Source organism: Haemaphysalis longicornis, unplaced genomic scaffold (genome assembly GCF_048455015.1).
Source record: "Haemaphysalis longicornis isolate Haplotype H1 unplaced genomic scaffold, Haemaphysalis longicornis Haplotype H1 scaffold_9, whole genome shotgun sequence".
Classification (NCBI taxonomy): Eukaryota; Metazoa; Arthropoda; class Arachnida; order Ixodida; family Ixodidae; genus Haemaphysalis; species Haemaphysalis longicornis.
Window position 1 is genome coordinate 86723219 of NW_027526460.1, and position 25600 is coordinate 86748818.

Below are 25600 nucleotides of genomic sequence, written 5' to 3' on the forward strand. Positions count from 1 at the left end.
CCTAGTGTTTCTCCGGCAGCAAATGGTGCTTTATTCACGGAGGAATTAATCTATTTGGTTAAAATTTTGATTCTCCCACCAAATTGTGTGTTTTTGGGACGTCAGCAATGAAGTCATAAGCGCACATATTCAAACAAAGTCAACTGCGTCATTTGGCTCTGCAGCCTTGCTTGCCGTCATTCCTCCCAGATAGCGCTACCATACTCGGCCACAGACCATTGTCTGCCTTAGCTTTGTTTTTGACCATATTTGCACCTGGCTTGTTTTTGCAACGGTAGAAAGTAATCGCTTACTGAAACATGGTGTATGCTCAACAAACAGAGTACCGCAAGACAACATTGCTCTTATGGCAATCGGCCAGTGCCATGTCAGACAACTCCAGAGCGGCAGACTGCTGTGTAGCTAAAACAAGCGTAGTGTGCCCAATACCAACAGCAGTGCGCATCGGTACGTCTACGCTTACATGTATTTTTACAACTTTCATTGTTTACCCCACCATTCTTACTGCAGCAAAAAGAATATGCATTACATTTAAGTGCAAACAGCTCATTCGGAAGCTTATCATCCCTGCCTAATTTGCATTTGCCGGCCTCAGCCCATCGTGCACCTGGGCGCATATGACATCACAGGTTCTGTTGCAGGAAATGAGCTAGTGGGTCACATGGCCATTCGGCCATTCCCTTTTTTCCTAATTCTGTATATAGCTTGTTTGAAGTGAAGTTTACGTTAAAAGTGGTGTCAGTATAATTCTAACGAGGCAATCTTTTGAATGAACCAAACTTTTGTTTTGTTTGCATGGCCCCTCTTAAAGAATCAGAATCAGAAAAAGATTTTATTAGGCAATGGATCGATTACAAAATTTTTGTATACAGGAGGAGGTCCCATAGTCAGAGTCTGAAACGGGACCTCCTAACTGAGGCATGAAGAAGGTATGAAGCTGCAGCGCATTCCACAGGACGTGCTATTGGATAAAAGACAAAGAAAAGGCGCTCGGAGGCATGCACAGAGCCATGTGGGAAAGCGGAGAGTGCCTCTGGTTGAACCAGTTTGGTTTCAGCATGCAGTGTGTCAAGCTTTGTGCTGAGCTGAATGGCCTGTGGTACTCAATTGGGTGTTCATGCTTTCACATTCGCAACTTCCAAGAAGTGCTTGGAGTTTTGTTAAACCAGCTTGTTAAGTGAAGCCTGTGCTCGCGAGCTCTTGTGATTAATTGGGCACCACAAGGATGTACTTGGCTCTTACACAGCTGCGGGGGGTGGGGTATGGATTAAAGTATCGCCAAGCTAAGCTTTAGACTAAGATGTGTTTGTTGGCCCTCTAACCAAAGACCTCGGAAAGAAAAAAATTGGCGAACAGTTTGGCCCCAGGTAGCAACTGTCTGGTCTGCACGGTAGCTTAGGCCTAACATTTTGTCTTGAGGTCTTTCGTTGTCAACTGGTACCTCCAGCTTGGCATATTGTTGCAGACCTTAGCCAGCATCACCAGGAGCTGATGCTAATCACAGCTGCATATCCAGCTACATCCAATCTCTCTTTATCTGGGTATGTGCTGGTGTTGAAGGACTGACGGAAAGGAAGAGAAGAGACGAAGTTTCGGCTGGACTGGGTTTGCGCCATCAACCTGCCTCAGTGCCGGTGACTGGAATGTCTTTGGTAAATACACCTTCCTCCTGACAACCTATCTCTGCGTTGTCACGTGACATCTTTGGTGGAGGTGCGGGGTCAGTGGGTGGCAGGTTACTGGCTTTGGGGCCAGTCGAATTGGCTTGGTGGAACGAAGCTGGGGCTGAGGTTCGACATCAGTAGCAAGGGTGGTTGGTAGCTTGAGACGAAGAAAACCCGATGTGCAACCGGTTAGGGCAGCGTGATCGACTAGAAAGTCAAGCGACGTCGTGAGGGCACGTGTTCAGGACTGCAAACATAACAGGGATTTCGTGGCCAGCAAGTCCAACACGTGCAGCACACATTCTGGCTACAGAGGTCATCCCACCATCGGCAACTCTCAGAACACGGGGCAGGTGTGAGGACTTTCCGTAGGCGGTGGCGAAGGGATGAGCTCATGACGAAGAACTGTGCGCCTGTATCGACTAAAGCAGTAACCGGTACATCATCGATATGAAGGGCTAATAAGTTGGGCTTTCCAGAAGGAGTAGGTAGAAGATTTTTGGGCCAGGTCAGAAATGCAGCAATATCATGAGTACTTCTTCAGTGAGCACCTGTTGATGACATTTGACCTCAAAGTGTGACGCTAGGCATAAAGTCCTACATTTAGGCTTGACGTCAGGCAACGTGCAAGTTGAGCCTAACGACATGCCAAGCAACGTCACGCTTGTCATACATCGGCTGCGGGTAGCGGCTGACGATGTTAGTCTACAAAGCGTGACATGAGGCCTAGTGTCAGGCCTTGGCATACGCGTGCCGCTCCCTGCCTCTGTGCGAGCAAGTTATACAATGGAAAATATGGGAGGCTTTACAAATGAGGCTTTAAAAAAAGGCTTCAACCATTCACGTTAAGTTGGCCAAGGTAGGCTAGTGCTGCTTTCACTCTAAAAGAGTAAACATTTTGATCACAAGAATGAGCTCTTAGTTTGTCTTTCTGGGCGAGGGTTATATGGTGGTGCTTTGCGATGTACACTTGCGGTAACAAATTAGTTCGCAGCTGTGATATTCAACATGCTTTCAAAGCCTTGGTTTTCAAAACTTGAAATTTTGTCTTGGGCGTGTGGAGTTCCCATCTAGCTTGACCCATTCGACGCTGGTTCTTGAGTGAGAGCCAAAGTACAAAGGGGGTTCAACGATTTGTCTACCTAGCTAAGGCAGCGGACAGTTTCAAATTTTTTTTTAAAAACAATATTAGTTACCTGGCAGCTCAATGCACTCATCCCCTTCTCTTCTAGCTAGTTTAATGCTGTGCAGAAAAAATTCCTTAAGGCGCTTAAGTCTGCTTATATCATTCAAAGGCAAAAACCTGGCAATTCTTAGCAGCTTCTTTACTGGTGCACTGTGTCTGCATCTCTTTCTTCGCTTTCGTTTGTTCGTCTTATGACCCGAATCGCGTTGGCAAGCACTCTGGCATGTGCAACAGCTTCCCCTGCGATTAAAGTTTTGTGCACCTGGTGTGCACCTGTTTCACTCACGTGCTGTCACGGTCAGGTGCCACGTGGCACATACGGTACAATTTTGCAACTTTTGAAGCGATGCTTTCTATGCCTCACTGATGGTGATGTTACCCCGGAACGCACTCGGGGAAAGCCAACTTTCTCTCATGATGGTGATGATGATGGGTGAAGTGGAAGATGGCTGAAATGCAAATATGTATTCTCTGGTCAAAAGCCAGTGTCTTCAAAGTCCAAAATCCAAATTGTTACGCCCGAAACACACTGCAGGAAAGCTAATGTACACAATGTGTTTCCACAAAGGCACATCAAGTGCCCCAAGAAAAAAATTACACCGTCTTCCCGTGGGGAACCCTGATGAGGATGCGAAGCATCATGGTGGTTCCGTGTGGTTCCATTGTGTTGCCGTTATGTTGAGTGATCTGGTTTTTACTAGTGCCAGAGGGAATTCCGCGTCCGGGTCCACACCAGTGGCAAAGGCACGCAAGTGCTGTTGTGTTACGGTGAGTAAGCGGTGGTTCTCGAGGCGCCGAAACTCGTCCATCATGTTCTTGTCGATATTGTCTCTGTGGTAGAATCGGTAGTCTCCGTCAGCTTTGGTGAGGTAAAGGTTGTTGACGTTGGTGCACCAGCTGAGAGCAACGTACATGCCCTCCTCTTCGCAGCTGTTGTTGTTCCTTCACTATGTTGGCGCATACCATACCCAATCAGGGGATCGGCCAAACATCAGTCGTTTATTCAAATGAGATTACTGCCTAGGTGGATGATTCGAGGAAAATTAGAAAATTTTGGAAGCTTTTTTTTTTTCTTGTGTGTGAAGAATCGAGTTTGGAAATTAGTCAAAATTGAAACAAAATAAAAGAAAGAAAGAAAGAAAGAAGAATAGCTTTGTCTTCTCCTCCTTCTTCTTCGGCGGTTCCCCTACGGGAAGATGACGACGGTAATTGAACGCGAAGCCATCTCGTGATGAATTCTTTTGTTGGCCAATCCCTAGGGGCATCCTGCCACAATCATCATCAGAGGCGCTGCGGGCGGGGCACGGACAAGTGACATCCCCCCCGAGCAAGAGATGCTCCGCATCTAAAAAGGCTTCTTGTAGTCGTAATCAAACCTGGGGCCCTCACGTTATGAAGCTGATGTCTATTTGAATTCACCAATCCGACATGGTCGAAGGAGTTTAAATTTTGGTCTTTGACTGACTTTGAGGCTGCATTGGAGAAGGCTTCGTGTTGTGACCATTTTTCTCTTCAGAATGGGGCTTTGATTTTTGACGTTTCCAATTCATATTTTTGTGAATTTGTGAAGTGGGCACGTTAGCTGGTCAAAGTTCTAGATTCCTGGCCAATACCCCGAGTGAAAATACGCCACGGAGGAAAAAACAATGGCAATTTTTGTTCTACTGCTCGCAATGTGCAGAGATAGCACAGTGGTAGGGTATTGGGCCGCTATTGGAGAGAAACCAGTTTAAATCATATTGCATCACACGGTTATAAAGTGCAGAGCACTTTAGGGGCTCGCCTTGTCGTTGCAGCTTGCTCACTGGACCCAACTAGAGCCACATGGCGTAACCCAGAGGCTTCGAAAGCCAAGCGGTTTATGTAGTCATATAAGCACTCGAAACTCGTGAACCTGAACCGCTGGCGCTTGTCATACATCTCCCCGTTGTTTAGTGCAAAAAAAAACTGTAGGTTCTTTTGAGGCAGAATATACATAATTGACCAGCAACGCCTGCGTTCTTTTAGTTGGCAACACTAGTTGGGTTGGTTTTTACAATAGTAAGTGAAAAAAAGTGGCAGTGCAATGCTGGCTCGTGCAGGAGGAACAGCAAGCACAAAAAGAACAGAACTCCTGCTGGCACAGTTTCAGGAATGGGGTGCGCGACCACTGCGAAGGCGGGAAATTTCATTTGAATTGGGTGGTAGCAGTGAACGGATATCGGCACTACAGCCCATTATGGCGAATCACTGCTCTGCACATCCGACAGCTTTCACATTGAGTGGAACGGCTTTAATTTTTTAGTCTTAACAGCGGCAGCCTTTTCCTTGACAGGACAACACCAACAACAACGGTTTTTCACAGAATAGGGGCACTTTAAGCTTTTGCCTCAAAGCTTCTGTGTTTTAACTTCCCACACTAAAGCTGCCGTATGTCTTATGCCCGTGCTCGACGGCAACTTTCTATTGACATCTGAACACTCACAAGTTCACCCTATGTGTTTACAGTGAGTGACTTGATGAACATTTGGTTTGAAAACCTTTGGAAGGCCTTTGAGACGACCATGTAGCACAGGCATTATTCGGTTCAAGACTGCTGTCTAAAGACAAATTTTTTCTGAAGTTGGACTCGCATTCTCAGAAAGTAGCGTGTGAGTGGTGACTCCGGTAACTTAGTGTGCAGCTTCCTGTATTGAAGGCCTCCGTGGCAGTTGTAATAGACTCGTCCAGTAACTGGTGTACTTAACTTGCAGCAGCAGAAGTGCTGCGGAATGGGGTAAGAAGCCCATTAGCAGGCAGCCCCCAAACCCATACAGTTTCCCTCATTTTAAGCCGTTTGCCAATACGTCGTGGTGTAAGTGGCTGAAGCATTTATATAGCACCAGCCACCACTCTGCCTTGGCATCTGACTGGAATGAAGCTCGTGTCACCTGCACCTAACACTTTCGGTTAGCTTCATAAAACCTTTTTTCAGAACTTTGGATTTTAGGTGACACATGTCAAATGTCAAGATGTGACACACTGCATTCACCACCAATGCCAATGTACTGTAGCTGGCCAGCAGAGAGGGTAGATTTTTGCCATCCGCGTGCATTGAAGTTTAGACATTGGCACATCAAAGCTGGGTTAAATCTACTATGCATTCGCGGTTTGTATATGCACTTGAATGTCTGCATTCAGTGCACATAGGGCATATTCGAAATCCCATGCGGCTGCTTACATGTTTGAGGGTTAAAAATAGTAGCAGCAATTGTGTTTCAGTTTTTAGAAGTAAGGGAACCTTGTGCAGAAGTTTTGCGATGTTCAACTGGAGCATAACTAGATAATCGAGCACTCAAACTGAATGCGGTTATGAAATCGCACTTATTTGTTGTCTTGAATCTGTAGACTGCTTGGGTTTGCATGAAAAAAGATAAGACCCGTCATACTTTTTTTTAAACTGTACGACACCTTTTTTGAAGCTTGCTTCAAATGACAATGGGGCCCAATGTTTTTTTTCTTCTGAAGCAATCATGCCATTCGTAGCCCTAATAGCTATCTGTTTTCAAAACTGAATGAAGCAAACAGTTGACTGCATTTCTAAGCTCAGGCTTAACTAGGCATCTAATAACTGAACACCATGTGTAGCCATTCAGTTTGCTGCTCTCTGAATTGTTGCCTTGACCCCAGACATCGTCTACACCTGCTTATTTGCTGGCCACAATGCGCAAAAGGGCTTTGTGCAAGTGCTTTGTGTTGCACCACTAGTTCAACACCATTTTAAAGAAAGCTTTCAAGTTCCAAAGTGCACAGCTGACACGCATTGCAAGCTAGCAAATGCATTGTTTGTAATAAAACTCCTAAACAATTGTAAGGTTAGACTAATGGCATAGTTGGGTACAAGTGCTTACCAGTTGCACGCTAATGCGCAAGCTCACTTGCGAAACTTTATTACACAAAATAAACTATGCACTTAGCTAGATCTAAGCAAGTGTGTAAATTGAGTAAACTGTCGTTTTTTCTTTCAAAAAAATATAAATGCGTGGATCATATATGTACAAAACAAAAGCATTGTCATCTGTCCCTCCTTCCTGCATTAAATTGAAGCGCTGCATCAAAAAATGTCACTGCAAGTGCTTGCCACACTCCAGTGGTGAGTGAGTACTGTGAGCATTGCTAAAACAATTGTCCTCAAAGCATCAGACAGTGCCCTCGCTGTTGGTGGAGCTTCTCAGTTGAAGTAAGGGCACCTCTTGTAAGGGTTCATCGCGGAGCCTGGCTTGCACTGAAAGGCCTTGGCAAATGGCTCGAAGTTCATCGCCGCTTTGTTGCAGTCACCGCCGTATGACCTGTGGGGTGTACACAAGAGTGTAAACATGAACAAAAGCTGCTCCATCCAGCCCAGTGCTGATGCTGCTGCTCTTCTTTAGCATTGCTTTAACTGCAAGATAATGCTTGGTATGTGGTAAAACAAAGGTCTTTTCTTTACAAGATTCAACATGCCTGTTCTCGACGGAAAATCTGTTCATGGTTTTTCAAAAAAGTGTAACGAGTTTGAAATTGCGCAGCACTGTTGCATGCAAATTTAGCTTGAACCATAGTTTCAAGGTATTGGGAAAGCTGCCTTGGGAGTTAGACTGGTATCTGGTGGAAGGCAGCTTTGAAGCAACCATAAAGGCATGCATATGTTCTAGTGTTCTAGTTTTGTTTGAAAGAGCCTTTTATAACTCACTCAACAACATTGCAGGCTCGAAAGACTTGCACACACATGCGCATGATCTCTCTCTCTCCCTCTCTCTCTATATATATATATATAGCAAATCAGAATAGGAAATGAGGGGCTCGTTGAAAATAAGACTAATACCCCTGCTACACTGGGGTCTAAATGTCATTTGAACCAAAGGTCATTTGGCTCAAATGCCAAGTTGTGCTGCTACACTAGGTTTTTAAATGCCATTTGGCTCAAATGACATTTGAGCCAAATGAGCACCGAGAGAGACATTTAAGATTTCAAATGCCATTTCCAGCACTCTCGGACACAGCGTCTTCGATCGGCAATAAAAAATATAATACTTCCGTACGTAAAACAAACAAAATATTGTTGTTTGTGAAACTTTGTTCACTGTTTATTTACTTAAAATACGAAATCAACATATTTAATTTTCATACTCTCAAAACCAGTGGGTCAGTTGCAAAAAACACAAACAAAAACAACGCAAGACAGCCATATTTAGAGTCAAAACTGGTGTCTCTTCCAATTTGATATCATTTTACTGCCTCGGACTGCTCCTAAGTTTGATTGTTGTGTTAGTGTACGATAACGGAACGGGGCAACAACAGCGCCACTACAGCACAGCGAACAGTTGTGAAAGCTTTCAAATGCCATCGAAATTGTAGTGTAGCACGGCGGATTCTGAATGGCATTTGAAGCAACCCATTTGAGTCAAATGACATTTGGTTCAAATGACATTTGGACCCCAGTGTAGCAGGGGTATAAGACAGAAATAAGGGTTGGCAGTCAAGAAAACCTCGCAAAGCAAATGGGAGGATGTGGTAGGTCATTGAAGCAGATAAAGAATTTGGAAAGAAAGTGGAGAAAAAATGCCCGCCGGGTGGGATCCGACCCCACGGCCTCGGATTCCACCCGGCGGGCGTTTTTCTCTACTTTCTGTCTCAAAATTCATCTCTTTCAACGATATGCTTCAACAAAGCCCTACGTAACCAGTGACGGCGCGCTCACATGGTTGCCTGCATGCGTGCCTCGCTAGTGAATACAAGCTATAGGCTTGCAGAACTAACTGTTTTGATTTAAATGTGATGCATATTCATTTTATAGCAGTAAGAAGGGGGGGGGGGTAAACAATGGAAGTTACGAAAGTACATGCAAACAGAAGTACCAGTGCGTACTGCTGTTGGTACCTCGCGCATTGTGCTTGTTGTTGCTGCACAGCAGTCCAGCGCTTTAGGGTTGCCTCACACGACACAGGCTGATTAGCATAAGCGGCACTGTCTTACATGGCCCTGTTTGTTGAGCATACCCCGATTTTCTACCGTAACAAAAACAACCCAGGTGCAAATACGGTCAAAAACAAAGCAAAGATGGACAGTGGTCTGGCGCCATCTAGGAAGACTACTAACGTTCGCTTGAAGGCCTATTCTTGTTGCGTCATCGTCACGACATACAATTTGGCGGGAGAATCAAGATTTTCAAGATAAGAGAATTTGGCGGGAGAATCAAGATAAAGCATCGTTTGCTGCCGGACGAGCGCTGGGGGCACTATAAAACACCATGACGTGGGTTCAATTCCCATCCACGACGGCCGCTTTTCTGGTGGAGACGAAGAGCGAAAACGCCCGTGTGTTCGGGATATCGGCGCATGTTAAAGATCCCCACCCAGATGGTCAAAATTAATCTGGAGCCCTCCACCACGGCGCGCCTCATCGGCTGTGTAGCGTCGGCACCTTAAACCTCATAATTAGTCAATCACTATAAAACACCAAATCTTTCGAATAAATCGGTACGAAAAGTTGGGCAAGTTGGTACTGGGATGACTGATGCATGCTTTCTAGCATAAAAAAGACATAAACTTAGAGAAGAATACTCTGTATTTTTCTCTAAGTTTCCGTCTTTTTTTTTTTGCGCTAGAGAACATGCCCCAGCGTTCAAATATAGCAAGCTTGCATGACCCCTTTAAAGGGACACTGAAGTGAATTTGTCAAGCTCCCGTTTTTGCTTGCACTGCGTAGACTGGCTCAAATTAGCCCACTTTTCATCGTTTATCCGGTTTACAAATCGGTAATTATTTTACAAAGCGCGAAATAAGAAAAACTACCATGCGCGGTTTGCGGCGGCCGCACCAACTAAGGCTGTGACGTTGGGAGGAGGGGGCACCGTGATTGGACGATGCTCAAGCAATCAAACAAGTTTAGGTTTCGGTTCTGTAAAACACAACCAATGGCGTTGTTGGATGGGCATTCTCAATATCTCAGTAATCATCGTACCGCGCTTCTGCCAAGTTGTCGGCTGTAAAATGCATAAGATAAGCCTCCCAGGACGGCTTGGAATCGTAGCATTCACTAGCCGAGGCCTACGCAGTGCATGAACGCCCTCCGTATCCCGCAGACGCTCAAATGCCATGCGCTTTTCCCCTATATTTGGAGGTTGCCTCACTCATGCCTGTATCGTAAAAAGCGTGTTCGCTCCAGGCCAAGCGTCGGTTGATTCTGGCTTGTGCCCACTGCCCGCAAGAAGTCGGTGCTTATGGCAACAGCACGCCAACGAGAACTCGCTAGCGCGCCAGTGCCAGCCTGCGCGCGTTCTGTGAACTAGTTCGTGGAGCAATGAACGTTGCGGCCCAAAAAAAGGTGAACTCAGTATAGAAAACATCGGCGGAAAACGAAAAAGTTATAAAAAAAAAGCACGTACCCGCGAGGTATTCGAACTTGTGACTTGCAAAGCACTTGCGCTGACATACCTAGCGCTCCAAACCACTCGGCCACAGGCGAGCGCTGCCGACCTTCGAATAAGGTATATAATGTACAACCAGTTTGCACTTTTATTTAGTTTTAGCATTCCAAGCAGCTTAGGTGACTATTTGTTGTTTTCTTCTATTTTCTGTTTCTGTTTTCTTCTATCTTCTATTTTCCTACTTGCGTACGTACCAGTCAGCGAAGCGTCGCATGTGCGCTTGTGCAGCGCTTGTGTGAAGCGACCTTGACTTGGAGCTAGATACAGTGTACAAACTAACCAAGCAAAGAAAGGCACGTTCTTCCATTCACAAACGTGTCCTGGCTTCGTTTCAATTGAGCGAACGAATTGCGACGACCCGTCGGCGGCCGGCGGACGAAACGCTGGGCCGACTGACTTTGTCTGAAGGCCGGGGAGCCGTGCAGTATCGCAGCCAATTGCGAGCTCGGCTCCTCCCGACGTCACACGAAAACGCCACAGAAAATGGGCGAGCGTAAAGAGAGGAGGACAGCATTTTCGAATTAATTTTTCTACTAAATAAAATCACGTAAACGCGCCCAGAGTGGTCGAAACATGGCCTGTGGACTCCGGACTACAATTTGCGTTAGTAATCCAGCAATGTTTACATATCACTTCAGTGTCCCTTTAAAGGCCAACTGCACTCAAAATTTCGACCTCTTAAAAACGCTATTTCCGTATAGTCTGCTGAAAAAGAAAGCAAGATGCAAAATACAACACGAAATACGCCGAAATACGCACGTGGACGCCGCAAGCGATCAGAAAAAATCGGCAATTTTGAAATCAAAATCGAGGAGAGCGGGGCCATTGAGGTGACGTTGCAGACGGCCAGTGAGTGGTCGGACGGTCAGCAGCTCAAGAGCAAGCTTGCGCGCAAGCTCTACGCGCGCACGACGCAGCAGATCGGTGAAGCGAGTGCAACAGAGCTCGACCGGTTCTCCAACTGCGTGGCTAGCCAGAGGAAGAAGCCACCGCCGGCTGGAGCGTCACAGGTGCGTCATGGCTGTTTACGCGATCCGCCGGCAGCTGCAGCGTGGCCTGCGGCAGAGCTTTTTTAAACGCGGTTGACTGATTAACGAGGCATTTCACGGGGCTACCACTCGTGTCCTAGCTGATTTGGTGGTACTTAAATAAATTAGGTCGAGGGGAAATTTGAGTGCAGTTGGCCTTTAAAGGAGCCATGAAGAGAAAACAAAAGTTTGTTTTATTCGAAAGATTAGGTGTTTCATAGTACCCCAAGCGCTTTCCCGGAAGCAAATGATGCTTTATTCACTGAGAAATAAGGCAATTTAAGCCAAAATTTTAAATCTCCCGCTAAAATTGCACATTTGGTGACGTGAGCAATGGTGTCACACGGGCCGGTCCATGAAACAGATACTTAGTATGTCGACTCCATATAGCACCCACACGCGGGAGTCGACCGAGACGGCGGCCATTTTAAAAATGCTAGTAAAACCTAGTGCACCCGCAGCCCTAGTCATGGAATCGCCTGATCCGGAGAACAAAACTCTCGCCGAGGAGCTCGGGCTTGCATTTAACAACCTCACACCACTTGAACGCTCAACGCTTCTAAGTGCACGAGCGGCAAGAGTTGTGGGATACGCGGTGGACGGGAAAGCGACCATTCCGCGATAGCCACAACAGACGAACGCCCTGCCGTCGGCACCGCTGCCTCGTCAGCGCCGTCGCCACGGACGAATACAGACTGGTACGTATGTGCCGTATTTTTATTACGGTTAATAATAGTTCAACTTCAGTAGCAGTATCGCTTATGCCAGTTGGCCGGTGTCGTGTATGGAAAGCCGTTCGCGCGAGCTCTCTGCTTCGACCTACAGGGTTCGCACAGGTCCTTGAAAACCTTGAAAACCCTTGAATTTAGAAGTGTCAATTTCAAGGCCTGGAAAGTCCTGGAATTTTTAAAGGGTCCTTGAAAACCCTTGATTTTTCCGGAGAGAATCAATGGCCCTGTCTTTCCACAAGAATTTAAAGTGTTTGTCGTGGATTTTAGGCGCTAACAAATGTAAAGAAATATTTTAACAATCAAGTTTCAGTGTATTGCGTGAAATTACAAGTTTGGTGGATTTTTATTATTACACGGCAACATTGGGAGCAGGCACTTGTCAATCCAATCCATGTCGTGATACAATCCAGTGAAAGCCAGCTTCTGTTCTCTATCTTGCATCTTCCATCTAGGCTGTGAACGCTCCCTCCTTGCATGTTTGCTGTGCCTCATACGCTCCATCAGCGCTTTTACGTGCAAATGGTGGACGTGTGCATTGTTCATCCTGCCTTGCAGCAACACTTATGGATTTAATTTCAGCTGATACTCTTGCTGAAAAAGCAGGAGATGCAGGCAACATTAACCAAGATTTGATATCGAACAGTGTCACCAAATACAAAGGAAAAAGAAAAACCTCTAAATACCAGCCATGAAATAAAAAATAAATCTGGGGGAGCATTTATGAACCCGTTAGTACCTATCTAAATGTGCACTAATGTGCTTAGGTATTGTGCAATAAAAAACTTTTGCATCGTGTTGGAAAAGTTATAAATAATCCCAGATAAAACATTAGATGGGGACCTTGAAAATGTATTTACTGGTACTTGAAAGTCCTTGAAAACCCTTGAATTTTTGCTTTTCAATCCTGTACGAACCCTGGACCAGAAAGATACGAGCGTCAATGCGCGGTGTTTACGGCATTTTTCCTCCAAGGTCAGAGCGCCTCGAACCCGAAAATTCGTCTGCGCGAACGGCGAGATGTCGAGCTCGGCCAGGCGGTTGTTTCGTACGCATTGGCGCACACGCTTGCGTGTTCGTTCGGAACTTCAACCGTTTACTCCACCGTTCTTTGTCATAAAAAGAATGTGCAGTATGTTTCATGGGCATTTAGCTCGTTATGCAAACTGTAAGCCCTGCCTAACATGCGTTTGCTTTTGCCGGCCTCCGCCAATCGCAGAGCTTAGCCCATGTGACGGCATAGGTTCTGTTGCGGGAAATGAGCTGGTGGGTCGCATGACCATTCCCGTTTTTCCTAATTATGTAGCTTATTTGAGCGAAGTTTGCGTTATAAGTGGTGTCGTTATGGTTCTAACGAGGCAATCTTTCGAATGAACCAAACTTGTGTTTTCTCTTCATGGCTCCTTTAAGGAGGAGTTGCGCATTGAGCGTACTTGATGGTGTTGGGCAGGCGGCACAGCGTGAAGCAGGCGGTAATGAAGAAGACCTGCTGCTCGTCGTAGTCTTTCATGAGGCGCAGGGTGACGCCCTCGCCCTTCTGCTGTTTCTTCTGGAAGGCCTCGTAGGCAACCTCGAGCGCTGGTATCTCCGGAAAAGGCCCATCGTACGCTGGCTCCAGGCACGCCGTCCTGCACAAGGCGTCGGGAACTTTTAAAAATGATAGTCTTTCTTGGGCTACTCAAACCCGAAAACTTTGGCCTGCCAGCCTGTCTGTCTGTCCAACGATTCAGCCAGCCAGCCAAACATGAAAGTATTCTTGAGTGGGACGTTTTATACGCAAAACGTTTTATGATGCGATGATTGTATTACTTGTCAACCTTGTTCAGCAAAAAGAAAACATTGCCCAAGAGAAAATGGCAGCTGGTCCCTGCCAGGACCATCACATTTTCACTTGGGTGGGCGTATTTGCGGCAAAACAAATACATAAGTGAGATTTGCAATTTTTTCTTTAATTAAAAACATATCGCTGATTGATTATTCCGACAGCAAATGAAAAATCCCCGTTGGAAACGATTTCTTGTACCAAAAATACAAAAGAGGCCCCTGCACTGATCTCCACTAGTGGAGATCAGTGGGCCCCTGCCCGGGCCCAGACCTTGTGGCAGCATTCCAAGTCCAGATGGCGCGCAGGCAGTAGACCGCGGTGAAATTGAATTGAGTTGGGCGAATCCCCACTGTGTTTATCGCGAGGGGAGCAAAACTACAGGAGCAGGGCGTGAAAGTGGGGCAGGAAAGAGAAGACAACCATCTTTTGACGACATTTACAGTGAAGCGACCATATACGTGGCCAATTTTTCTGGGGCGAAACCCCTTTGGGGCTCGGGCTGGCGCCATCTCATGTCGTCGCAGTATCATCTAGTTATGGTACTAAAACACCCAGACACTTATTTTCCAACGCCTCGCGCTAGAACGCTTCGTGCTTCAAAGACGCGAGGCTTTTACAGCAAAGCTGTGTACCTCTACCCCCCAAACGGTGGAATTTCCGTCGGAAAAAACGCCAAGGCGCCAAGAAAACACTTATACACTGCATGCTTCGCCCCTCCCCAGGTTTCACGTTACTCGAGATGACCCGAGATTTTTTTGTTCTGTTGCGTGTCAGAGTGTTACGTGTTTGTCTCGGTGTTATGCAAGTTGTTCAGTGAAATTTGTTGATTGTAAAAACAGCTCTATATACCAGGGGGCTTCAGCGCAAGGTGACTATTGTCGCAAACTCTGCGATCAGTCAAGAGCGAGTTCCCTGGCCTAGTGATTATCGGAGGAGAGATAGCACGTGACATCAGAGAAGCGGAACAACAGTATTGTGCTCCTACATGTCACTAACCAATCAGAACCGTGCACCAAGCTATCCTCATGAATAATTGAGGGACCGCATCCCTTCATTTCCTTACCCGGAGTTTAATCAACTGTGGTGTCACAATCGCCAACCAATACATGGTAATTTTTTCCGTGACATATTCACATGTATAAATGGCACTGCAATAGCATTAGCTTTACGCTTCTCCCAATGGCCTTTGCGTGCACGTCTGTGCACACTCCCTCTAGCTTCCGCGCTGGTAGCGCTGGTGTGCTTGCACACTCGGTGTGGTAACGGTCAGATTCCCGGCCATGACGGCCAGATCTCTCGTGCGACCTAATGCAAGAACGCATATGTATACGTGGTTCCGGTGCACGCGTACAGGTCTTAGGGGATCTAATTACGCTCATTTTATAGTCTGTCATAGCACAAATGTGTAGTGTCGCTGTTCGCTTCCTAGAATGTGTTGGGTAAGCCTGAACTTGCGAAGAATATAACTGTCGTCACCATCATCATCGGGATTCTTAGATCATACTCCTCAGAGCAAAACTTACGAGCGGTGGGTTGGAATCGCTGTGCGTTCTCTTTGAGAGACGGTTTCTGTGTCTACCCTCATGGTGGGATAGAGGAGCCATTCATTATTTATTTGGAATTTGCGGTTATAGAATTTCGAATTTCAAGGTAGATCTATTGGAGACATTTTTTATTTGGGATGTGCAGTTATAGAACTTTGAATTGCGAGGTAGATCGATCGGAAACCCTTTAAAGTACATAAAAGAGTACAGGAGTCACCCCCACATGCTTGCCTGTTCCGCTCAGCCGCTCTCCAGTGAGGCGAAGCCCACGAGTCCGGCACAACGTTTCCCCGCGCGTCGATCATGTGGCCAGCGCGGTCGAGGGCACGAAGCAGATGGCGCGCGTACGAGAAGCCGAGGCCCCCGTAGAGCATGGCGGGAGTGCCGCTCACGGCCTTCAGGACACCGTGCAGCGCCGCCACCGAGACGACCACCTGGTTCTGGAGGTAGTCGTAATTCAGGTGCGGCAGCACGTAGTTTGGCGGCAGGACGAGGATGTCGCGGTAAGCGAGGTTGTTCAGGGCGCGCAGGTTCTCCTGGGCGTCGATCCAGTACTCGATGAAGAGGCGTCGCTTGGACGAGAAGCCCTGATGGAGTGGAAGAAAGGTACAAGTGAAGCACTACCCGCCGCGGTGGCTCAGTGGCCAAGGCGTTGTGCTGCTGAGCCCAAGGACGCGGGTTCGATTCTCGGCCACGGTGGCTGCTTTTCCGACGGAGGCGAAAAGCAAAAACGCCCATGTGTCGAGATTTCGGCGCACGTTAGGGATCCCCGGTTGGTCTGTATTAATCCGGAGCACTCTACTACGGCGCGCCTCATAGCCTAGGTGGGGCTTCGGCATGTTGAACCCCATAATTAATCAATCAATCAATCAATCAATCAGTCAGTCAGTCAGTCAGTCAGTCAGTCAGTCAGTCAGTCAGTCAGTCAGTCGAGTGTAAGCAGAAAAGGGAAGCACTCTAGTCTGTTCTCACCCGCGCCTTGGTTCCGCCCACCTGCACTTTGCGCCCTCTCCCCTCTACGCCGCACCTGCGCTAGGCGCTTGCTTTCCCGCTCGCTAGGCTATGCCCTCTCCACGTTGCTTTGCCCGTGTTACCACGCCTCGTCCCATGAAAGCATCGACCAAGAACAGCCTCCCTGTTTAAAAAATAGAAACTTCGAGTTCACCTGAGTGCTGAAGTTTTGAATGCGAAATATCCAATTGAACATCGATGAATTCTCCTTCGAGGTTTGTGCTGCAAGTAATGTTCGCCAAATTTCGCTCGTTTGAATGTGCTCTGCCGTTCTTTTTCGGTTCATCTGAGTTGTAGTGGCATATGAAGCCGAGAAGACCGGCAGCTGCGTGAGCCGCTGCTGATGCAGCAATCTCTTCTACAGGAGTTGGCAAGCGCTGTGGAACGCTTAGCAGCAGAGCTGTTAGGCTGAGCTTTGTCCGTCCGTCGCACAAAAAACCTTTCGAAGCCTTAAGAAAAAAAATGTGATTAAGGAGGTCACGGGCGCGAATCGAAGTCGGGACCTGCATGCCGTGAAGCAAGCAACCTGACTGTGCCGTCCCAAAGACCCGAAGGGTACGGGGGTTATATAGCAGCGGCGGGGAACAGTGACATGTGCAGCCAATTGGAAAGAAAAAGCACTTCCCGTGGTCGGAATAGAACCTGGGTCCCACGCGTTATGAAACCGGCGTCTATCAGATTGAGCTATTTCATTGCGTTCCGGACGCACAGCATTTCTTTTGGGTTCGCAGCGCAGGCGTTGGCTTTGGACTTGGCGGTGGGTTCTAGCGCGTGCTGAGATGTGAAAGCCTGGCGTGCGATGTGAAAGCCTGCCAGTCATGAAGAACCTTCAGCGCAAGTTCAGAAATCCATATGAGGTGCAGCAGCCCGGTCTCCAACGAAGAGAGAGGGGCCGCCAGCTCTGCTGCTCCTCCAGCCTTGCACCACTATACTGCAAGCGGCGACAATTTTTTTTAAACACGAAAGGGTTTTAGTCCCCGATACACAAACATTTGAGTGACGTCATGTCCGTCAGGGAAGTGACGCCAGTACAACGAAGCAAGCGGCCTGTAAGGGGTGCACCCCAGCACACAGGGTCTTCTTGCGGGGAAGCAACCTTTAGAACCAAAGAGTACGTTATACTTCGGGCTGTTCGTTTTTGGGTTTTATATTTTAACACGAAAGTGTTTTATGCCGCGGTACCCCAAGATTTCACTGATGTCATATCTGTCACGGAAATGATGGCAGTACACCTTTGCCAAAGCGACCCGCCAGCAGGACGTCGCTCGCCAAGCAACACCCACAAGATAGCCGCCGACCCGCAAATCATGCTCAGCTGCAGATTTCGCTGCACATTTCACTTTAATGTTTGACTGCTTCCTATGAACGAGGAATCAACCAGTTATTTGTGCTTTTCCTAAAGCGCGATATGCAACACGCCGCCGGACGCTAAATGACGGTCGCTGGAGCTCCCGCACTCTCTGCGCATGGCCACACGTCGCCACGTGCAATGGAACGCTCCTTTAAAGCTTTGCTAATGTAGTCGAGCGGTTTCACCGTCGCGTTAAATTCGCCTTCATTTGACCGAAGCTGCGCCGCGCCCTTGGAAACGCATTACGTGACTCGCCGGGTCGAGCCGGTCGAGCTCCGTCGACAGCTGCGTACACTAGCTGCCGCCGCTGCCGGCTTGGCGCATGCGCGCTCCGCAGCTAGTTCCTGCCTGCCCACGTGACTTGCCGCGTGCGTGCGAGCTTGGCCATAGAGGAAACCGACGGCGGGCCGTCTTCTCTGGGCATTGCGAGGAAGCTGCAGTCTTTTAGCCGTCGTCGACAAGCGTTGTCTGACTGCCCCGCGGATATAGCCCGGCGAGCTGTTTTGCTCATAAAACGCCAGAAGTGGTACCACAACCGCAGACAAAGGCAGCCTTTGGGCGAATAGCATAATAATTACAGCTAAATCAAAAGTGAAACCAAGACTTAACCCGGCTAAGGCAGGCTTTCGCTTTGCATAGCTGAGCTAAAGTTAAACCCTTTTTTTGTTTGTTTGTTTTAGCTTAGGAGCCGTTTCACTGCTGCAGCCTCCTACAGCGGCTTTATCGCTGAAATTCGCTTTAATCAGGTGGGCAGAAGAGGGAATTTGGAACGGTGGGACAAAACCGGTGGGCGCAAGACAGGACGTCTCGCTGCCCTCCCTCCCTTGATCTTCCGGCCGACAACAGCGCGTTTCTCGCAACAAAAGAAAAAGCATTTTAAGCGTATTAGGCGCAGGACGACGGATTTAGCCTGTAATTTTTACAGCACCTAGGCGTGCACAAGTTCTCGCACGCATGTGTGACGTGGAAGCTTTTCGGAGCACCTTGTTCTTGCGGCCCAACAAAGCTGTCAAAGGCACTACGTTTGTAATGCCTCCGCAGGCCTTAGCGGCTGCGTGTTGCTCACCTTGGTGGAGGAAAAGTTTGCGTACAGTAGGGAGAGGCCATCGTTGCCCAGCAGCGACTCCGGCGGCCACAGCACGGTGCGCACTCCGAGCAGCTTCGCAATGGCCACCTGTCGGGAGGCGCCGTCGGCCCAGGACAGCGAAGAGACCATATCGGCCGCTGTCTGCGTCGTTTGTTTGAATATTCCTCTGGGGGTTCGTGCTGTACGCTGGTGCAGAACGCATACTCGTGCTACTGGTTGGAGCGAGTCGTAGGAAGCAGGAATTGTTCTACTGAGCTAGCGGCAGTGGCTACCGGGACCGGACTGCGCATCCACGTGCGGGCGCGGCGCAGGGTTCGCCCATTCCCGGAACGGACACACTCAAGCACATTCGTTCCGGAGCGGGAAAAACGTACCGGGAATGATTGCGCGCATGCGCAGTCGGGTCCCGGTACCTGCTGCCGCTAGCATAGAGTATGCAACCAGCTATGCTAATACTCTTCCAATAACTTTATCTAAAATTCGTATACCCCTTGGATATGGGAGTATTCGTTCTAGAAATCCCCCAATCCAAAAGGTAGACATGATTGGACAGCGAGGCCGAAATAGTGCAAGATAACACTACTGCTTCTGGAGAGCTATTAAGCATACCTCTGAAATTAGCTCATAGCCTAGTGAAACTTAAAAGGCTACAGTTTTATCCCAGCAGACTAACATGGGGCTGTTCATTCCATGACAGCTTTGTGCTGCGGCTGGAATTGCTTAGGAGTGGAGGCTTCGTGTTATCTGAATCAATATACTGCGACTAATAGTTATCCTTAATACTTGCTGAGCAAAGGCGTATGGAGGGGAGGGGTGCTTCATTTTGTCGCGCTGTCATGCACGGCGACCAAGCTTGTTAGCCCCTGCGCCGGAAACCATCCTAGGATGTTGTCTAGAACCCCTGGGAATCCTTGCCGGAAAGCGCCCCTACCCTCCCTTGATGGCACGTATCCCAACACTTACGCAATGTTTCTGTCCGCGGGGGTTTTCTGCGAGCTAGCACTCCGCGACGCGACGGAAAGTCGCTGCTCAGAACAAACTTTTGCGGGCGAACCGTAGGCCTGGCTGCTTCAGTATCTCCATGCAACCAGGGCCGCCGCCATATACCGCTTGAACAAGACAGCTACCTTGATCACCATGATTTATGGTTCAAGTGAAAATAACGTAACGTTTGTATTGCTACCATTTGTAATAACAACGAAATGGCACAATTTCGGTTACCTGTCACTAGCCCATTGAGCCACCCGCGCTCGATGCGAGTTGACACGCGTAAACAATATTTTTTTTTTAGCGCACGGAAGTCCGTGCTGCCCTCTCTTCTTTGCTTTCTGAAGGTCCGGGATCCTTTGTCTGTCGATAGATGGTGTTAAATGTAGAAAAACCCACAAAGTGCGAGAGAAAAAACATTGAGTTCTTGCTCCGGAGCAACACTGGGCATCAAAGGGTAAGGAGCACATAATGGCGACTACCCAACCACCTTCTGGCGATTTTTCTATGACGTCACAGAATCTTGTTTGTGCGAGTGGCGGATAAGCCACCACCAAGAAACATGACTTGTTTCGTTTTTTTGAATTCTAACGGGCTGTGAACACAGTGATAACTATGCCTTTTGTGTTGGCCCATATTACGTCACTATAGCGCGAAATTTGAAAGTTTAATATTTCTTGCATTTTCTCTTTTAAAAACGCCTTTCTTGGCTGGGATGTAGCTGAGTGAGCTACCAAATGCTAGTTCATTCAAATTTAACGAGGTTATACAGTAGACCTGCAATAATTCAAACTCGGAGGGACTCTAGGATTTTGTTCGAATTATCAGAAGTACAGTCGAACCTCGTTATAACGAACACTGATATAGCGAATTATCGCCTATAGCGAACTAAATACGAACTTTGGTTGGTCGCGCTTCAGTTCGGTGGCACTTGTTCCTTTTATAACGGAATTGAAACCGTGCGAGCCGCGCGCGATATCGGCTTATAACGAAGAAATATTTGGTTCGCGCGACGCTCCAAACTCGAAAGCAAGCATAAAAAAGCAAGATAAAAAAGTGCACGATAACACAACAATGTTTTAATAGTTTGTAAAACTACAAAAGTAGGAAAGGCCCTTTGTGCGTGGACACTGAAAACTTCAACCTGCAGTGCCGTAAAAAGCCGCCAAACGGAGATCACATCCTTCTTCAAAAATAAATAAATAAATAGAAAGAACGCGGGCCCGTTTTGTCATATACACTTTGTTCTGTTATTTCACATTGTCATGTCCCGGTCTCCAAGCCTAGAATAATTCGTTTTAGATCTAGGAGTTTTGCGCGAGCCACATTTCCAACTTGTTAAGCCGATTTTTACCTCTACTATTAGAACGAATATCGGATATAAAGAACTAATTTTCCGCCCTGACACTACTTCATTATAACGAGATTCGACTGTACTCATAAATATGACTCGTGGCAGCATACCAACTAATGTGTAATAGAACATTCACATATATTTAATAATATAATATTCACACACAATGCTGAAATATAATATTCACACACAATTCACGCTTTGAAAAAAAAAACACGAATGGGTGATTACTTTGTCTTTGCACGAGGGTTCAAAACGAAGTTTTCGATTCCAGCAATGGCAGCCAGTTTATTTTTTCTGCACTGGTCAAGAACTTGCGGATCCGGGCAGTATGTTGAAAGGATGCAAATGTGCAGCCAGAAGTGGCAAACTCAGCAGATATTTTCCGGCAAGGACAAGCAAAAACGTACGAATTAACCGAATTTACGCAATGGAGCAGTTTGAATTAGGCGCCTTTAAAAAGTACATTGAAAACATAGCGGGCCAAACATAATATTGAAATTTGTTTGAATTAACCTAAAGTTTGAATTATCCCAGTTCGGATTATTGCAAGTCTGCTGTACTTTGTCTTCATGGCTGCATTACACAGTAGCCATGGGCAAAGCGCGAACAAAACTTGGATAGGAAAGAACACAGGACGAAGCGCTTCGTCCTGTGTTCTTTCCTGTCCAAGTTTTGTTCGCGCTTTTCCCATTATGAAGCTATACCAACACGCCCAACGTCTTAAACAGCAGCGCCTGACGCTGCTTCCGGTATGTTGTAACCAGGCTACGCAGGCATCTTGGATCAGACGGTGGAAGGGGTCTTGCCTGCATGATGTCCACAAAGTGTTCATCAATGGCGCGCCTCATGCCGACCGTGAAGCGCGGGTAGACGTAGACGACGGGCACGAGGGGTCCGTACGAGTCCTCCACCTCGGTGGCGCAGAACTCGTGCTTGTGCATCTCGGCACCCTTCTCGCTCCCGAACTTCAGCCTCAGCAGGGACCGGTCGGCCAGCGGGGCGAACACCTGCGTGGCCCACAAGCGCTCGACCCATACTCGAAAGGCACAATGAATGGATGTAGAGGAAGCTGGGTGTACTGTTTCGGAAACACTTCGTCACACAGGTTGACGTGCCCATTCACGAGTGCATAGTACGAACTTAACTCGCATGCGAGTGGGACGGTGAGAGGCCACGGCCCAGACAAAAATGAACAAACAGCTGGAAGCGTCCGTCTGACTTTCATGTAAGCGCCTCGTGCTCTCAAGGTCAAGCAAGCGCACGTTCGGTTCCCCGCGCTGGCGGAAGTGCCACTTACCCCTCTTCAGCCACCGACCGCATAAAATCGCGGCGGCGACGGCTTCCGCAGTGAAAGCATATAATCGCTTGCTCGCTCCAACGGGGCGGGTGCGAAGAGGGGGTAGAGGGAAAGAGTAACGCCGCGTGGTATCAGAAGATCAATAAGGTGCAGGCTGTATCTAACTTCACTGGTAGTTCGCCCCCTATAGCGGGACTGCGCCGAGCAGCGTTTGTGTTTTGTCTTACCATGCAATTGTGGGGACGTTCACTGTGCGCTCTAGCCTGACAACCAACATTGTGCTCAGTAAACTAGGCTTAACCTCATTCAACCACGACTAAATTTATCGCTACGGTTGCATGCATGTGCCGGGTCCAGATTTGATTAGATTTGATTGTGAGATTTAAAGCGCTCACGCTACACACACGATCACCCTCCATGCTTGAGAGAAACAAACTTTGCTCATGCCTTTCACCTTGATTATGCGTCTTCTCTTTATCGAGCGAAAAAAGTTTAAAGAAGTGTTTGCTGGTCGTCCACCCTGACAGGGGGGAGTGGTTCCGAATACTTTTTTTCATTTAGGGTAGCATTATTGGTAAGGAAAACTGGGACGCACAGAATGTGTTGATCAATGTTGGGAACCGCTGCGGACAGTGTTAGCCTTTTTGCCGTGTTAGCTCCTGGGCCACCTCACCAGGACGCCAGGTGTGCGCAGGTCCTCGGCGGTGTGATAGAGCCTCTCTTGCACAGCGTGTGTGTGTATGTGTATTTTTGAGGTCTGGCAACAAAAACAGTGCGACCTCTCTACGTGCGAGAATAGTTTGCTTGGGCTTCTTGAGGTAGTGGAAGTCACTTACTCCGGGGCGAAATTCCGTTGCTCCCGAAGCGTTCCATAGAGTGAGAGATTCTTGTGTGTGCGTTTGTTCGTTTCTTTCCTTGCATTCTTGCTTGCTTTTACTTTGTTTGGTCTGCGCTTTCTATAATTCGAAAGTCTTCTCAAAAAAGATTCGCCGCACTCTACGCTCATACCAGCCTTTCTTTGTCGTCGCTCGATGCTTTCGTGCCTAGTTTTCTTTTTTACTCCCTCCGGTTGTGGCGGGCATGACGCCATGTGCCGGGAACGTGGGGACGTCACCCGTGTCTACTTTTTCTAGATACTCAGCGTAAAGAAGGGATGGAGGGGCTGTACACGCGAAGGTATTAAAAGTTAAGACATGACAATCATTGTGTGGGCGTACCACCTATCAAGACGATAAAGTAGTTCGTACTTTTGTTCGAATTGACGTATTACGTGTTATCCCAGCCTCACTGCTCATTCACATGCACAGAGTGGAATGGGTCCTAATTTTTTTTTGTATGCTAAAAGGCGGGAAATAATGTTTATGCAGGCATTTTCGCCCCGCCTCACCGACCTGGATGAAGAACCACGAGAGGTGGCGCAGCAGCTCGACGTTGCTGTACGTGGTGAACAAGCTGTCCACCGCTTTCAGGAGTGCCACGTCGGTAACGACGAGGCGGTCGCCCGAATCGTCGCCATACGGCGCTGCGTCGATCACCGCTTGATCCAATGCCTTCATCCAGCGTTCCTTTGGCAGACTTGGCGTGTATTTCTCGATGTCTCCGAAGAGAAACAGCGCGGGTTTCTTGTTCTCGTTGTTGATGACGCGTGTCCATTCGTCGAAGACGCCCTTTTCGACCTTGGCGACACCCTCGATGTCGGCCTCTGCGAGCTCCCGTCGTCCGTCGGCGAACTCCTCGTAGAAGTTGTTCCAGTACGCGACGTAGTCGTTCTCCCGTAGGATCTCCTGACTGTGCACAGACCAGAAAGCCACGAAAGCGCCGGGGCTCATAATCAGGGTGTGGGGTCCTGTTTCCATGCTAGCCGACGCCTTTAACGGGGTCTTCAGGTCAAACCAGAGACCAAGGTACCACCTGCGGTTGCGCAGTCGATTTTCATTGGGAGAACAGCTCCAGTAATGCAAAAGCGGTTCTAAGGAGCTAAACGGGAAATAAAAGTCCCTGTTTTTTCCCAAGGCGTTATAAATGCAGACAGTTTACCGATCACTTCGCAAGCAATATCGGTTCTTGTACTACACGGTAGTGAACCTCTAATATATACGTATTGAAAGGCTGAGCGGAACAATTAACCAATTCACTGCAAATGACTTTGAAGGTCAGCACCCGGACCAACGGGACCAAAACTGTGGTTCCTGACGTGGCGGGAACGCCTATTGCTATAGGACACCGAAAAGAATGATTGCAGGTACGGTGCATTGTTTGAGACAGGCGGGGGCGGGGGGGGGGGGGGGGGGGGGGAGAGGTAACTGCAGCTGCTCGATCTGTAACTTGTACTGAAACCTTACACAGGAAATAGTCCTCACGGACACCAACCTTGACGTAGACCCACACGTCTTGCACATCTGGGATGCCCGCCGCCAAAGCAATCACGGACGTCCCTGGGACGTCCGAAATACAGCCGAACATCCAATGCCCAGTTTGGGCGGCCACTGTACGTCCATGTATAGATGTACATTTTCGGACGTATAGTGAACATCCAGAAACGGATGTACAAGTCTGAATGACGTCTGCCAGTGGACGTAAAAACCTAATGACAAGCACCAAATAATGGCTTAAATTGAATATAAAAGAAAAACGAAAAAGCTACTTTGCTTTTCAATTAAAAACAATTTTCTCACCAACATCCTGACTTGACTATGCAATTTTCATCTGCGTAATTCTAAAATTAAGCCCAACTTTTTTACTTCTTTGAAGCACCTAACCGACTACACCGATGATCTCTTTGGGAAGGATATATAATAAAAGAGAACCGCTAACGAAGCATGTGAAGCAAGTTCACTGTGTTCATGTATGTCTGTCTGCCCGGTAGTACGTTGGTCTTGTGCGGTGTTAGTATTCATTGTAGGAACATAAGCTTTTATGTGTTTCTGGAAATTTTTACTGAACATACAAACTACATCAAATTTCGGACGTCCGACTGGACGTACGGTAGTGTTCAATCCGGACGTCCCATGGAGATACATGGTACGTCCATCGGCCCTGAAACGGACGTCCTAGGGATGTCCGCTAGTGCCGGAATTGACGTACGGTGGACGGCCGACGAAAGTCCGGT

At 47.8% G+C, this 25600-nt stretch overlaps 2 protein-coding genes across 2 annotated transcripts; both read right to left on the minus strand.

Annotated features, from left to right (window-relative positions):
* Positions 1–6848: 6848 nt before the first annotated feature.
* On the minus strand, positions 6849–19204 carry LOC144153785 (endothelin-converting enzyme 1-like). The gene is made up of 4 exons (XM_077685514.1): positions 18830–19204; positions 15633–15988; positions 13466–13660; positions 6849–7157 (listed from the first exon to the last, which is right to left on the minus strand). The coding sequence occupies exons 1-4, from the start codon at positions 18977–18979 to the stop codon at positions 7040–7042; spliced, it is 819 nt and encodes a 272-aa protein (XP_077541640.1). The 5' UTR covers positions 18980–19204; the 3' UTR covers positions 6849–7039.
* A 2688-nt stretch (positions 19205–21892) lies between these two features.
* Positions 21893–24660, minus strand: LOC144153295 (uncharacterized). Its single transcript, XM_077684945.1, has 2 exons — positions 23883–24660; positions 21893–22201 (listed from the first exon to the last, which is right to left on the minus strand). The coding sequence occupies exons 1-2, from the start codon at positions 24345–24347 to the stop codon at positions 21893–21895; spliced, it is 774 nt and encodes a 257-aa protein (XP_077541071.1). The 5' UTR covers positions 24348–24660.
* Between the last annotated feature and the right edge of the window lie 940 nt (positions 24661–25600).